The sequence below is a fragment of the Nylanderia fulva genome, unplaced genomic scaffold (assembly GCF_048542155.1).
Source record: "Nylanderia fulva isolate GAGA-0341 unplaced genomic scaffold, ASM4854215v1 Scaffold247, whole genome shotgun sequence".
Taxonomy (NCBI): Eukaryota; Metazoa; Arthropoda; class Insecta; order Hymenoptera; family Formicidae; genus Nylanderia; species Nylanderia fulva.
In genome coordinates, this window is record NW_028190311.1 from 54,160 (window position 1) to 71,126 (window position 16,967).

The following is a 16,967-nucleotide window of genomic DNA, read 5'->3' on the forward strand; positions in this document are numbered from 1 at the left end:
TCGGGAGAATACCAGGGGACAAAACTCAGGTTCACCAGCAATATGGCTGTCAGTATAAATTTGATGCTTGTAACATGAGTTTCTCTCCGAGAAATTTGACAAGCGTAAGCATAGTTTCGCGTTACCCGCGACGTGATGTGATTTTAGCGTGCTCGGCGCGCTGGGAGACGGCAATGCGGGTTGGCTGAAGGCGAAAATTGGAAACCGGATTCTCCTGCGGGAGCGAGAAGAGGTACTAAGGACGACGATTGATCCCCCCCCCCCCCTTTCCCTTCCGCATCGTCCGTTAGCATTTCCTGGACGTTAGCATTTCCCACGCGCCCTATTCATGTTCGGATCGCCCTCGCGATGATATTTTTCACCTGGGATTGCCCTCTCCCTTCACCCAACGAGATCCAGACGCGGAGATGCGGTCTCCAGCTGCGATCCCTGGCCAACGCCAGGTCGTGTACGCGCGCTTCGTCATCTCTCCGCCCTGTTCTCTTTCTTCCCGACTTCGTTTCTCCGGAAATTTCTGATTCTACCTTACCACTCGATCTTTATCTCATTTTCATCTCGCAAGCGGTTTTTTTAGTGCCTTATAATCGAGACTTCTTCCTAGACCAGAGGTCCAGGAAGTAACATTTTGTTTCCTTTTGTTGATTAACAATTTGTTAATTAATTGTGGATGAAAGTAAGCTGGGCATTTTTTATTCGACAATGATTTTCTTGTAGGTACTTTAGAAGTAAACAGTTTAGATATTGAGCTGATAATGTTGATTAAGTTGATACATATTACGTTTATAATGCAAAAGACCCTGCAACCAAATATATAGGATTTTGGTTTTCAATGGAACTGACTGATTTTTTCATATGTTGTAGCTTATGACTTGCTGAACAAAAGATGCAATAGTCTCTTGAAGCTGAATAATGGATAATTACTGACCTACAGCCACTCAAACATACTTGTGGAACCTGAGTTTTTCATGTTTGGTTGTAAACCAGCAATCATCTATTATTTAGCTTCTGAGTTCATTATGACTGTATTATGATATTAGTGAATGTAATAGTTATAATGTAAAGGACCTTGGATCAAATACATGGGATTTCGATAAAATTGGTTGATTTTTGTCGTGTAGTTTATGACTTGCTGAACAAAAGATTAACTTGTCTGGAAGCTGAATAATGGATAATTACTGAGTTACAGCCAAACAACTTGCAGAATCTAAGTTTTTTTGTACTTGACTTAGCTGTAAACCATGTAGCTTTTGAGTTTATTATCATTGAGTTACAATATTCACTGCCAGTACTGAAATTCTATAGTCTATGTTATGTTACTATAGACTTTCAGTACTGGCAGTAAATATTGGAATACAGCCTCAGTTTTTGTACAGCAGATCATAAGCTGCAACATATGAGAAAACCAACTGATTATTAAAATTCAATTTTATACAGGGTAGTGTGAAAGGTTTTTGATATATAAAATTGTAGATGAAATTGAATCGTAGATAAAATAAAAAAAATTGTAATTATTTGTTTCTCTGATTTAAGGTATTCGTGGACAGTCTATATTCAGCAATATTAAATCATCATGACCTCAAGGTATATTTTTACTAAAAGTATATAATTTTTGTAGGATTCAGCTTTGGATGCGCATGTGATCTGCCATTGTTTATAATCGTCTCCTTTAGTTTTTAATTGTTTATTTTCAGAAATATAAAGTGCTAAGAACACATGAGTATTCAAGTTAAACTTATCTAGTGAATGTTTTGAATAGATAAATAAGGATTAATTTAAAGATGTTTAACATTAACATATATATCTGTATAATATACATTTATGTAACTACGTCCGTATAAACAATATAAGCATGTAAAGTAATATATCATATAAGCTTCTTACTCTCTATCGATGAAATATGTTATGCAAATATTTTATCGCTTGTAATTTATTTTTACAGATTGGATAGATTATTTATACTGTTGGAGACTGGAACAAATGCAGTAACCAAACGAGCAGCTGCGCAACAGCTGGGTGAAGCGCAGAGATTACATCCTCATGACCTGCATCATTTATTAGCAAGAGTCTCCACTTTATTAAAATCACCACAATGGGATACTCGAGTATCAGCGGCTCATGCTGTGCAAGCTATACTTGCTCAAGTTCCACCCTGGGGGCCAGAATCTATTAAGATAGAAGCGTCTGCAAGTAATATTACACTTTCATTGATCTTTACATTTCTGCTAACAAGGTATATACTCTCGGGAGAAACCTGAAAAACCTAGAATTCTCAGAAAATTTTTTTTTCTACCTTGAAAAATCCTGGAATAATTTATGGAATGTATTTTGAACTCAGGGAATTTTTTTTTTAAATTGCTCCTTTGGTTTTATTTTCAAATATACCTTTAAAGAATATAAAATTTATTAAATTTATATAAATTATATATTAAAATAGATTTTATTATAAAATATAATATTACATTACATTATTATATTAAAAAATATTTTATTTATAAATTATGTATAACAAAAATAAACTTAATTTCAAATTGTATTTAACATTTTTTTAAATACTTTAATTTTACTTAGAATTTTGAACAAAAGTACCTGGAAAATCATGGAGTTTATAAGATTTGAGTATACACCTTGTATAAATTAAATATCTGTGAAAGATTTAATTATACGATACACATTATTAATCATCTTGAATTTTTAATAGATGATTTGGAGGTGACAAAACAAAAATTTCCCACCGCTAGATTAAATTTGAAGTCCTTCGATATGGGCAGGGTTCTAGCGCGTAGTTCACATCTTACCGGATCGGAGGGTAGCGAATACGATTTAACCATAACGGAGGGCGAGCAATTGTCGCTTCCTAATCAGCAGGAAAAATTAGCCGCAAAACTGGGCTTTCATCCACGTCTGATGGGCGTCGACACCGCTGATTTGTTTACCGTCGAGGATCTTACCCCAGTGATGCAGACAACGCCGCAAGTCACTACGGTGCCTGTCGACGAGACTCTGAATCAACCAGGAGGATTGAGTAGAAGAGAAATGAACAGAGCGAAACGAAAAGTATGATACACTTTTGACCTCTTATTTATAACTAAACTTAGGATTATATACAAATTGCATATTTATTTCTTTTTACATATTCTATAAGATTATCAATGTGAACAAATTATGTTTTCAATTAATTAATATTAATTAGTTGAAAATATAATTTTTTCACATTATCAATGCCTTAGTAGAATGTGCAAAACGTAATAAATATTTACAATCTGAAGTCTATTTATAACACTGTTCAACAAAAAGAAAAACACCGACACGAAACTAGTCGTTTCTTATAATTTTTTTAGACGTTGAACACGAATCTGTCCTCAAAATTGCTCCATCTCATCATAATTTTAAGAGACATGCAATTAAAGTTGCAAAAATGGGCTATTTTCACGAATTTTGTCATATAGTTACGATATGCGACATGCTAAAGAAGTTTTTTGCCACCAAAATAAAGTATATTGTCAGGACTTTCAACCCTCAATAGGAATTTTCAATGTCGATTATAAGACATTTATAGTTGAATAAGAGGTATTGCGCAGAGATTAGCTGTGACTTACTTAGGTTGACGAGTTACAAACAGTTTTATATTATGTTTATTTATTCTTAAAGGTCTTTTAGGTCACTAAATATGAAATCAATGTCAAAATTGTCAAATTCAAAATGGTACTAAATATAGGAGATGTAAGAATTAGAAAAAATTTTTTTTTTTTTTTATAAATCCACCATTTTGACAATTTTGACATTGGATTTGTAATCAGTGACCTAAAAGATCTTTAAGAATAAATAAACAATTTAAAATAGTTTGTAACTTATCAACCTAAGTCAGTCACTTGTTTAGTCAACTAACTTCTGCAATACCTTGTATTCAACTATGGATATCTTATGAATCATAACCGAAAATTCCTAATGACTGCGTTCGGAAATTACATCTGACACGTCGTTCAACTTTCTGCAAGTAACAAAGATAGAATGACACTCCGACGTGTCAGAGTGTAATTTTTGAACGCAGCTATTGAGGGTTAAAAGTTCCAACAATATACTTTATTTAGCAAGCAAACTTCTTTAGCACGTCGCATATTGTAGCTATAATATGACAACATTCGTGAAAATAGCTCTTTTTGCAACTTTAATTGCAAATTTCTTAAAATTGTAACGTGATTGAGCAATTTTGAAAACAGATTCATGTCCAGTGTCCAAAAAACTACAAGAAACGACTAGTCATTTTTTTGTTGAACAGTAATCAGCATTTCCTTTAAGTTACTGATCAAGTTATCCAAGCGAATAAACTGTTTCGACAAATTGCTTCATTCGTAAATATTTATAGTGCAAATATAAAATTGTATGTAATTCAAACCTTGATGATGTAGGCACGTCAGTCAGTGTCAAAGCAGCGGTCGCGCGAACCAGACGATCATCGTGTCAGCGACGACCATTCGAATTCGACGAACGTTCAATCGCCAGTGAATAATACCGAACCTCCGAACAAAAAAATCATATTAGAGGATATGATCTCATCGGATGCTGGCTCGAAATGCAGCGCATCTAGCGAGTTAGTAAGCGGAGTGCCGGATGGGACCGGATGTTGGCCAGATTCGGTGATAGATTGGCCTTTGGAGCCTTTCGCAGAGAGTCTCTGCCAGGATCTGTTCAGTCAGAAGTGGGAAGTGCGTCATGGGGCGGCGACAGCTTTACGAGAACTCATAAGACTACATGGAAAGGGTGCGTTAAACTGTGCCTCATTGACGTCTCTGTACAGCCTTGGCCAAAAGTGTTAGGCACTCTATAATAATCCTTTTATCTTATGTTTCCATGTAAAGAAGATATGAAATCATAGAATTTATAAGAATATAAAGACTTAAAGGATTTAAGATTTTAAGAATTTATAAGGATTTAAAGGAAAGTGTATTTTATTGTTTTATCAATATTTAGAGGCTCCTTCTTTTGCTTTAATTACAGCAGTAATTTCTTTTGGGCATAGTGCTTACTAATTGACAACATTGTTCTGGTGCTGTCATGTTTCATTCTTTCTTTAAAGCAAGTTTAGGGTATTTCTTGAAAAATGCGCACTAATATATTTAATAATAGATTAGAACTATCACTCCAAAAGTGTAAATATAGCAATTAAAGTAAATCAGTTTTTTGACCCATTAACCATATCTATGGTTAAAAATACTCTTTAACATTTCAATATAATAAAAATTAACAATAGAATCATTTCCAATATTCAAAAGAAATCTCATAAAAATCAAGGTGGCTAATACTTTTGGTCAAGACTGTATTTTTCTTTTCCCAATAATAAAAAAAATTCTCAATAAAAATATTTAATGCACAGGAGCGGGTAAATCGAGAGCTCAGACCGTAGAAGAGATGCAGCAGAGCCATCACGAGTGGATAACCGACGCCGCTTTACGATTATTGTGCGTACTAGGGCTCGATCGATTTGGAGACTTCGTTTCCGATCAGGTTGTCGCACCGGTGCGGGAAACATGCGCCCAAGCGTTGGGATCGCTCTTTTTGTTAATACCCGGCGGCCAGGACGCGAAGGATAAGGACGGGATGTTTCATGGAATACTCTCCATAGTGCTGAAACTCCTGGGACACGACGAGTGGGAGGCCAGACACGGCGCGCTTCTCGCGCTCAAGTATCTACTCGCCGTGCGGGATGATTTGTTGGACGAGATACTGCCGCGGGTGTTCCCCGCTATTATACAAGGACTCTCCGATCCTGTGGACGACGTGGGCGCGGCCGCGGCGAGCGCGCTCATACCGGTAGCGCACGCCCTACCACGATTGTTGAAAGGAGCGGAATTGGAGGCGATCGTGACGCGACTCTGGCAGTTGTTGAAGGAACAGGATGACTTGGCTGCCGCCTGCAACAGTTTCATGGGCCTTCTGGCCGCGATACTATCATTGCCGGCGGCGCACGCTTGCTTGACACCGCAACCGTTGTCGCAGGTATCCGATATCAATTAGGTTTCACCATCTTTGGTTGAATTAATTGGCAAATTAAAGGCCTCTGCACGATCCTTATGGAAATTGGATTTCGGTGGAATTGGCTGGTTTTATCGTATGTGTAAGTTTATGATCTACTGAACAAAAGATGTAATTAGCCTTAAAGCTAAATAATGAACAGTTACTGAACTATAGAGCTCGAGCTTTTCATGTTTGACTGGCTTTAAATCAGTAACTGTTTATCATTTAGTTTTGAGTCTCGTGAGAAAAGCAACTGATTTTATCGAGATCCAAAGGACTTTGCAAAATTCTTATGGAAATTGAATTTCGATGGAATTGGCTGGTTTTATCGTATGTTGTAGCTTATGATTTGCTGAACGAAAGATGTAATAGTTTAGGTTGTACAAGTTGTTTAACTGATTGTAATTCATTGTCAGTAACTGTTCATTATTTAGTTCGAAATCCAATTTCCCAATTCCCGATTAAAAATCGATTTTTAATCGAAATCCATTTCACATAAGATTAATATAGAGTACTTTAAGAATTACCAATTGCAAGGCATAAACATCTTATTGTAAATGTAGGTAAAGTTGATTAGTTTTAAGCTTTGCAGTTGCAATTCTTAAAGAACTCTGCACAATTCTTATTACTTTTCACAATTTCGAAGAATATTGATATTAATAAATTCAATGATGTCTATTCAGGTATTACCACGCCTGTGGTCGTTTTTGAGCCACTCGAGTTCGAGCGTGCGCAAAGCCACGCTGTGCACGCTGCAGACTCTGACCGAGGACGACGGCGGCGATCGCAGCGAGGACAAAAAAGAACGATGGGGCGAGGGCGGCGGGCTAGTTCTGCAGGAAGCCCTGCGACACGTGTTCCAATGCGCGCTGATCGAGCACATCAGCGCGATTCAAGACGTGGCCGAGCGTGTCTGGGAGAATCTAGTCGTACAGAGTGATCTCGAGTTGTTGCTACACGCGGCCTGTCCGCATGTCAGTACCTGGCTCTGCTTGGCTATGCAGCCGGAACACGTGCCATTCAACCTGAACCTATTGATGACCGTGAGCAGCAGCGTCCCCAAGGGTGGCGCGAAGAATAATCAAGCGGTCGTCTACCAAGACGGTCAATCGACGCTGGATACCGGCAACAATTGCGCCGGGAACGTGATGAACGCGACCGCGAAGACCCTGTCCGAGCTGAAGATGTACATCGGCGGCATCGAGACAGTCGCGCTCAACGTACGGAAGGCGAACGTGGTGCAGGCGCGTTGCAGAGCGTCCCGTATGTTGGGACTGTTGTCGCACTACGTCGTGCAGCCCGCACCAGGCGTCGTTTATCCGCCGGACGTGCCCAGCCCGGCAATTTGTTACGCCAAGGTGTTGCTGGCGCATCTCAACTCGCGATCAGCATTGCAACGCACGATCGCAGGACTCACGATGTCTCATTGGGCGACCATGGCTCCCATTAGGCCGCCAGTGGTACCGGATATACTCAGGTATATAAAGATATACAGGGGGCATTGGAAATTGCTGAAACTAATCAGCTGTCATTTTTTAATGATAACTTATTATCAATAAAATAAACTGGTATACAAATATTTTATTTATATCGATTAAAAACTGCAGACTTTCCTCTTTCCAACACAATTTTTGTTTTTCTAATAACTGCATACATTAAAAAATGACAGCTGATTAGTTTCAGCATTTTCTATGAGACACCCTGTAAATTTTTTTATTGCTTTAATATTTATACTGTAATATTTTATAGGATGTATCTACAAAAAGTGTTGATATTTAATTTTATGAAAACTACGCATTTTTTTTTTTTTTACAAAAATGTTTTAGACAGAGTTGTAGGCTTTGAACAATTCTATTGGGTCCAATTTGATCTTAAGATTCCTGGATCCTCACTGCAGCAATGTTATATTGTGACGTCAGAACGAGAAAGTACATGCTGAAAATTCTTAGATGCCATTTTTAAATGACGAAATAAAGATATTTCGAAGTGGCTAAGCATTTTTAGGGTGTTTTGTTGCATCTAACGTCACAATTCCAACATTGGTGAGGATCCAGGAGCCTTAAGTGACGCCGTCGAGATCAGGACAAAATCATCTTGAATTTTGTAAATGGAGTTACCGTTGCTTTTTTTCATATATAAATTAATTCCTCGTAACATTCGATATAAAAAATTATAGGATGACCAAAAAGTGAATAATCAAGAGATATTTTATATTTTGACATAATCTTGTATAAACTATGAAATATTTCATAACATTTTCATTTTTTAATGATCTTACCTCAATACTTTTTATGCCAAATAATATGAGAAATCAATTGATGTAAAAAAATTAGGATAATTCCATTTAAAAATTCAAGGTAATCTTGTCCTGATCTTGGTAGCCAAGGTCAAACTAATAAAAAAAATAATAAATAGATCTTTTTAAACTCTACAACCTTTTTCTGAAAATTTTTTTCGAAAATGCACTTTGCGCACCCTGTATATTAATAATAAGAACCGTGTTTCTCTTTAATAGTGACCGACTGTTGGGCTGTTTGAACGAGTGCATGTACTACGACGAAATTGCGGCCTCCTTCACTCGACTACTGCACGAAAGTCGCGATTACATCGCGACTTTGAAGCATTACAAGTTACCAGTCCCGATCGACGTGGATTCGTCCGGTGTGATGACTTTGGAGCAGATCGCGGCCCTCGCCGGAAAGACCATCCCGACTCTCTGCAGCACCGGAGCAGGCGGAACCGGAAGCATTAGCAATTGCGCGATGCCCAAACTGAAGCCTAAGTTAATAGAGAGTCTGGAGGAAAGGAGGCGAGCGTTGGACGTCGGAGCGACCGCGACGGCGGCTCAACAGCAATCGTTGCACGTGATGTCGATGGCCGCGCTGGCTGGCGCCGCCACGATGCTGCATTGCCTTCCTCAGCCGCCCCAGCCACTCAATCCGCTGGTGAAACCGCTGATGGAGGCTGTGAAACGGGAGGAGAATGAGGAACTGCAGAAGCTGGCTGCAAAGCACCTATCTCATCTAGTCGAGCTTTGCGTCGACAGAAAACCCTCTCCAAACGCAAAGGTTTGCGTGTGAAACAATACACTGTTTCCCAGACAGTACAAAATATTTATGAAATATTTTCAAAATATTAGTAATATATATTTTAACATATTTTATAAAAATATTTATAAAAAAATGTTTATAAAATATTTACAAAATATTTATAATAATTATTTTAACATTTTATAAATATTTGTCATAATTATTTTAATATTTTATAAATATTTATTATATAAATATTTTATAAATTTTTTTAGGATCTTAAATTCAAGAGATCATAAATATTTAACATAAATGTCAGAAAAATATTCATCATATATATATATTTACCACATATACATATATACTATTTTATAAATATTTATTATACTATAATATTTTATAAATATTTATTATAAATATTTTATAAATTTTTTTAGGATCTTAAATTCAAGAGATCATAAATATTGTTTAACATAAATGTCAGAAAAATATTTATCATAAATGTGGTAAATATATATATATATATATATATATATATATATATTTACCACATATACATATATACATATATATGTATGTGTGCGTGCGTGCGTGCGCGCGCGCGTGTGTATGTGTATGTGTATGCATGTATATATATTTCCAAATCTCAACATATTTAATAAACCTTAACACAATGAGAAATCATCAATTAAAAAGACAATATATTCGCAGATTTCTACCAACTTATGTACATTCCTGTGTTCCGATGTGGAATTCACACCGCGAATATACACCGCCGGCGACACCGATATCTTCGATGGAATACTCACTTTGAATAACAGACAGAAGCACGCCGAGAGGATAGCCTATAATCGCGGCGCGGGTAGTGGACTCGGCGGTGGACGAGGTCCCGGTAGGCCACCAACGACCGAGATTCCTCTGGAAGAATTGCTCGCTTGCGAGGAACCGGAAGCCAAAGCCGCGAGAACACGCCGTCGTGGAGCTACTCTAGCATTAACAGCTATAGGTATACAGAGTGTCCAAATCTTACCGTAGCATATATTTATAGGAGACTTCTAAGGTTATTATTTAGAGACGATTTTTCCTCGACAAAAATATCGAGGAAGGTCATTTTTTTTAAGGTTCCCAATTTTTGAAATTCTGTATCCTTGTAACTAATTGTAAGCCTTAAAAATTAAAATTCTATTAAAGTAAACTTTACCTGAAATTAACTAAAAAATGTAGTTTTATTAATGGTGTATACTTCCGGGAAAAGGCTGGAAAATCTGTAATTCTCAGGCAATTTTTTTTCTTGAAAATCCTTGAAAAATCCTGGAATACTCATGGAATTTATTTCGAACTCAGGGTATTTTTTTTTTAAATTGTCCCTTTGATTTTATTTTTAAATATACCTTTAAAGAATATAAAATTTATTAAGTTTATATAAAGTATATTAAAGTATATTTTATTATAAAATATAATATTATATTATTATATTAAAAAATATTTTATTTATGTTAAAAAATTATGTATAACAAAAATTAACTTAATTTAAAATTGTATTTAAAATTTTTTTAAATACTTTAATTTTACTTGGAATTTTGAACAAAAGTACACACTTGGAAAATTATGAAATTTATTTATAAGATTTGAGTATGCACCATGGATATGTAATTAACATTTATTGAACGATTCGTATTTTATCCATTTTTCGCGTATCTAAAGAACGTTTTTTCTTGTATTCTTGAAGCTACTCTCTTCGGAGCGCGATTATCCGAGCGTCTGCCTCAGTTATGGGATCTGATCTTACCGGACGTGCTAAGAGACACGAACAAGCAGGATAACGTGAAAGAAGAGGATGGGAACCAATTGATCTTTGGCTTGCAAGTTTTGGAGATCATGGCACCGAGTTTGGATAAATCTCTCCTGCCGCCCGCGCTGGAGTGTCTGCCGCGTTTGTGCAAATTATTGGCGCATCCGTACAAAGCTGTCAGGCATATGGCTTCGCGGTGTATAGCTACATTAGCTACTCTAAATGCGGAGAAGGTAATACTTAAGGGATTGCATACTTTTCTGGCTGTTTGCTGTTATCTAAATAAAATTGTATAGATCATCTAGTTGAAACTTTAGCGTCATCTTATCTTTATATAGATAATAAAAATGTGTATTATCTATATATGCATTTTAAATGAAAATAAGTGTTATGTTTACTAAATTATCTAGAATAATTTTCAGATAATTTTGGTTTTAGAATCCATAAAATACATAATACATAAAAATACTTAAATAGTAGAACTTAAGCAGTAAACGATAAAAATTTATACATAAAAGTATGAATACATATATTTTTATATCCCTTTTATAATTTACATTTTTTTATAACTGTATTTACATAAGCAGTCTTAAAAATTATCTAGAAAATTATCTAGATGAATTGCCATATAATTTTATATTTTATCTACCTTGATATTACGTTTTTGAAAATAAATTTTTTTTTCTTCCAGACAATGGTACACATAATACGAAGCGTCATACCGCTTCTGGAGACAACCGGCAGCGAAAGAAAAGGTCCCTCGGGGATAGTGATGCCGACCAAGGTTTATTCCATACGTCAGGGAGCCGCGGAAGCTCTGACCTGCGTCGTAGAGAGCTTAGGCGTACAAGTGATACCTTACGCTGTACTATTCATGGTACCTTTACTCGGACGCATGAGCGACCAGAATCAAGCTGTCAGATTGGTTTGCAGCGCGACATTCGCTACCCTTGTGCAGCTGTTACCGCTTGATCCCGGCGCGATCATCGATCCACCGGATTTGGTGTACGTTATAAATACGTTTTTGACGCAGGAACCTCGCAAACTTGAAAATTCTAATTTTCATGAAATTTTAAGCACGTGTAGGGAGGGGAGATAAATAGGCGAATTTGAGATTTTTAACTGAGGCTTAAAAACGATTATAAAGTTATTTTTTATTTTTATTATATATTACTCAGGGTATCTAATTTTAATCGACTAATTCCACAAAATTTTTTTTATTTTTGATTGTACAGCAAAATGTTTTAAACAAAAGTTGTTTAATTTGAGAGGGGATAAAAAATGGTTACTGACTTTTCTAAAGGGCGTTTTTCAAGGTCATTTGAAGATCATTGTTTTTTAAAATGGGAATTGGAAAGGGGACAGAAAATGGTTACTGTCTTTTTTCTGAACGGTGTTTTTCAAGGTTATTTGAAGGTCATTTATGTTTTTTTAAATGGAATTACTACAATTTTTTATATAAATCGATTCCTTGCAATTTTCATTATAAGGGTAAGATGGCCAAAAAATGAATAGTTCGCGCGATATTTTATATCTGAAAATATCTAAAGGTACATAAACTATGAAATATTTTATATCTTAACTCAATACTTTTATAAAATAATGAAAAGAATCAATTGGCGTAAAAACACATAGTTTATAAGAAAAAATATGCAGCTATTCTAGTTGCAAATTATATACATTTTACTCTTATAACTTTTTATACAGAACATAGCGAGAAATCGATTTATATAAAAAAATTATAGTAATTCCATTTAAGGGGGGATTCTAGTGTAACAGGCCAAAAAATAAGCGATGTTTAAGATTTTTTTTCTAGAAAACTATTAATGATAGCCAAATAAAACTTTTTGGGATAAAAAGAGACCTTCTTAAGGTATCAAAAAATTTTAATTATTTTCAATTTGCATTATTTAATTTCAATATATAATATATAATCTGGACCCCTCTCTGAAATTTCCCGTCCATTGGCGGGCGTTGTAATGTTCTTCTCGGTTATCTGAAAGCAAAAAGCGAAATATTTTCTTAAAGTTAGATATTTTCCGCTAGTATTATACCTCCCTAACAAAGAAAAAATAATAAATTAAACAAGTTGTAGCGTTTAAAAAATTTTTTTTTTTTTTAATATAAATTTGATCATATATTGATCAAAAAATGTTATAAATAAGTGCAATAAACATAAAATGATAGGTATAGTACCTAAAGAAATTTATAACGAATTGAACAAAACTTGACCAAAGTTGATCGGTTTATTAGTTCTCAAGTTATCACGCCCGCCAACTTAAAAAACATGGTTTTGAGAAAAACGCGTTTAAAGTTTTAGATAAAGTTTCACGATACTTACCGCTGAAAAATCGACTTGAACGTTTATTCTGCTATTCCGGCCCCATACATTAAACCTTCTTCTTCTTCTAAAAAGTCTTGTAATACTGTTTTCTCCATTCTTCTGGCTGTACGAGCCTCTTTAGTGCTTTCTAAGCTACGCCGGTGTGCATTCAATAGTCGTTTGTCATTATGATCTTCGGCAAATGTTTTGCTCTGTTGTCCAATAATAATGCCCATTGTTTCCATCATTTTTAATATCGGAAAATAACCTTCATTAAATATTGCGGTAGCCAGATAAGCAGCAATTTCTATAGTCTTTGAACCACAGTGGAGATGTTTCGGAGCTAGACGCCAAATGCATGCGTTAAAACTTTCGTTACAATTTTGAGTGTATCCACCTAAACATCTTTGTAATAATTCATCTTTGGACAGATCTTCATAAATTGACAACAGATGATCTTGAACACTTTTATGAAAAGCAGGCTGATGCTCAAACTCGTCAAGTTTTCCAGTCGCTTCTGCAACTCGCCACTTACACCAGCTTTCAGCTCCCAGTGGACAATATTGATGTTGCGGATTTTCTTCTGTCGAACACATATGATAATAAGTAGTCATTATGGCTTTCTTCATATCACTTACGGAATCTGAATGCCTTCTTATCGCCAATCCATAATATTTTGTTAATTTTTTTATAAGTGCGTCTGTCAATTTTCCTTTTTCTCCAAGTTTCGCTACTTTTTTAATATTTCTCAATCGAGTACCCATTCGTTTTTCTACGTGTCCGACACATTCACTTTTTTTTAATATTACATCTTGGCCATAAGGTTGTAAATCCAGAAGTGCTCTAAAAGTTTTCGAATCACCATCACCGACATAATTAACATATTTTACACCAAATTTTTCTTCAGATCTTAAAAACATTTCTTGCATTGAATCCACCTCCATTTTTCCAGCTAATTCAGAATGATTAATGGTGCATGTTTCTTCATGAGTCTCGAGCCATTCAAAATATTCCGGAGTATTCTTTTTATTTTTCCAAAATGTGCAAGATTGGCAGTAACTGCTTTTTACAATAAGGTCAATTATTTTTCCAGTGTTTAGTCCTATAAGCGTTGTCACACCAAATAATGACGAAAAACCACGCTTTTTCCACGTTCCATCACCAGAAACTGTGAAATTTACAGCTGGATTTTCTTTCTGTGAAATTAATTCCTTTTCTTCTTCTGCTGCTTTGCGACATAACGCATGGAAAACTGCATTTGCTGCAGTGTGAATATTTTCTACAGCAGCCGTAATACACAGAAACATTCAATCCTTTCCAACATATATCCATGAGACCACAGAAAATATTAATACCTTCTCTACAAATTCCCAACAGTCTCATAACAAATACTATTCTTCGATTGATTTCATAGGCATTATTTACAAAAGGACCTGAGTCAATTTTTCTTATACCACATGAGCATGTAATGACAATTTTGAAACCCAATCCACGATTTCCCGTTTCAGCTAAATTTATATCTTTTTTACATTCTTTACAAATTAACATTTGTGAAAGAGCGCTGTAAACGGTAAAGATTTCGATGAATCTGTAGCCATGAGTTTGATTTATAAAAAAATCACAATCCGTAGATTTCAGTTTTTTTGCAGCAGACGACGTTGCTTCAGTTTCCTCTTCTAATGTATGCTGATTTCCTTGGAAACGTTTTCTTCGCGGTTTTGTTGCACGAAAATTTCCAAATTTCCACCTTTGCGAGGCATCTTTCTACTTTTTACGTTGAACACGTCTGTATCGGTCGAAAGGTGAAACGATACTGAGGAACTGCCTACAGTAGCCTGTACAAACCTGTTTCACACACATACACAAACGTGTTTGTGTGTGAATAGAAAAATACTTTCAAAAGATCACAAACATAACAATAGCCGACCCTAAATATTGATTGACTGCCTGCTGTTTGGAACTCTGACGCGTCTCACTAAACAGAGCTATAACTTCTTTATTTTTGCGAATTCGACTTTAAAACTGTAGGAGCGTATTTTTAAGATGTTATACTTTTAATTTATGCAAAAAAAATTTCGATTTTTTTGACCCGTTACACTAGAATCCCCTCTTAAAGAAACATTATCTTCAAATAACCTTGAGAAACACTACAGAAAAAAGTGAGCAGTTCCACTTTCTGCTCTTTTTAAATCGAACAACTTTTATTTGAAACATTTTGTTGTACAATCAAAAATTTAAGTTTTTGAGGGATGAACGATTAAAATTGGACACCTTGTAAATTTATTAATATAGTAAATAGAAGTGTTTTTTTATCATGAAAATATTTTGCACAAAACTTTTTATATCTCGAATACTTTTCAAAAAAAACAAAAAACCGTTCTACATATAAAAGATGGTTATCCCTTAGACCGTTTTCAGACTACAATTATAAATATCTCAGTACATATATTTATCCCCTTTATGTGTATAGTTTCATAAAAATTGGAATATTTCGGCGAGGTTTTTTTTAATAAGATTATACATAAGAAAGACAGCAAGTACAGGGTATCCCATAGGAATATGCTGAAACTATTCGCTGTCATTTTTTAATGCATACGGTTATTGAGATAACAAAAATAGTGTTGAAAAGAGGAAAGTCTGCAATTTTTAAGTTGAATATAAATAAAATATTTGTAAACCAGTTTATTTTATTGATAAAAAGTAATGAAAAAGTGCTAATAATCATATAAACTAATGATAATATTTTCAACAGTGCCAGATTTAATAGCAGCTATTAAAAGGATCGTCAATTCCTTTCTATAACATTAAAAATGACATGTTAGAAAAAGTTTTTATAAATTTTCAGAATTTTGTACAAATTCAAATGGCGCACTTCGAAAATATTTATCTCTAGCTTATATGTACATATATGTGATTTTATAAGCACTTTTTTCATTACTTTTTATCTATAAAATAAATTGGTATACATTTTATTTATATCCATTAAAAACTGCAAATTTTCCTCTTTCCAACACAATTTTTGTTTTCTCAATAACTGCATGCATTAAAAATATGACAGCTGATTAGTTTCCGCAATTTCTTATGGGACACCCTGTACATTTAGTATATGTAACGAAATTTTTGAAAAATTGCTTTAATTTTTTAAATTTATAATACTGATTAATTCCAAGCGATATTTCAATAATTATCCAATAATTATTAAATTAAAACTTATATTATTAACGCGAGCTGTACAAAATTATTGTCTTCTTTACTAATTGTGTTTATCGTCAAAAATATAATCAAATATGAGGCTTCTGAGTACTTGCCGTGGCTATGTTAGATTATGACGTCAAAGAACGCATACGCTAAAGAGAATTCTTAGATGCCATTTCGAAATTAAAAGATATTTCGATGAAACGACACATCAAAACTACTTTTTCCCTTTATAATGAATCAACAGCTATAAAATAATTGTAATATGAGAATTTTTACCGTGTGTTTTCTCGCCTCTGATGACGTCACAATTCCAACGTAATTGCCGACGACTCAGGACCCTTAAAAGTAAACTGAACGATCCTCAATCCTAAAATTTCGCGTTTTAACTATATTAAATTAATTATATTAAATATTTATATATTTAAGTATATCTAATATATTAAATATTTATAATTAATATTAAACATTTATATAATATTTATATTAAATATAATATTAAATATCAGATTTATATTATATTATTATTATTAAATATAATGTTAAATATTTATATACTAATATTAAATATAATCAGAAAGAAATATTTTTATTGGCTCTCAATACTAAGAATATA

The 16,967-nt window shown here is 34.5% G+C and overlaps 2 protein-coding genes across 4 annotated transcripts in view; one reads left to right on the top strand and one right to left on the bottom strand.

Moving 5' to 3' along the window:
* The window catches only part of Hel89B (histone acetyltransferase 1), a 22,319-nt gene continuing 5,352 nt past the window's right edge, over window positions 1-16,967 (top strand). The window contains exons 1-11 of one of the 3 annotated variants that reach the window (XM_085483358.1): window positions 1-232; window positions 1,531-1,581; window positions 1,940-2,187; window positions 2,699-3,054; window positions 4,407-4,758; window positions 5,372-5,994; window positions 6,696-7,489; window positions 8,528-9,080; window positions 9,753-10,047; window positions 10,771-11,066; window positions 11,525-11,838. In XM_085483358.1, the coding sequence (XP_085339484.1) occupies window positions 1,571-1,581; window positions 1,940-2,187; window positions 2,699-3,054; window positions 4,407-4,758; window positions 5,372-5,994; window positions 6,696-7,489; window positions 8,528-9,080; window positions 9,753-10,047; window positions 10,771-11,066; window positions 11,525-11,838 (3,842 nt within the window). In that variant the 5' untranslated portion in view covers window positions 1-232; window positions 1,531-1,570. The other 2 variants (XM_085483359.1, XM_029309520.2) reach the window with 2 other exon arrangements.
* On the bottom strand, window positions 12,555-14,900 carry LOC114936347 (uncharacterized). Its single transcript, XM_029309522.2, has 2 exons — window positions 13,175-14,900; window positions 12,555-12,829 (listed from the first exon to the last, which is right to left on the bottom strand). Exon 1 carries the CDS (start codon window positions 14,461-14,463, stop codon window positions 13,198-13,200), a length of 1,266 nt encoding a protein of 421 aa, XP_029165355.2. The 5' UTR covers window positions 14,464-14,900; the 3' UTR covers window positions 12,555-12,829; window positions 13,175-13,197.

Excerpts from the sequence above, each read along its gene's own strand:
- LOC114936347 (XM_029309522.2), bottom strand. The coding sequence starts at position 14,463 with ATGTTTCTGTGTATTACGGCTGCTGTAGAAAATATTCACACTGCAGCA.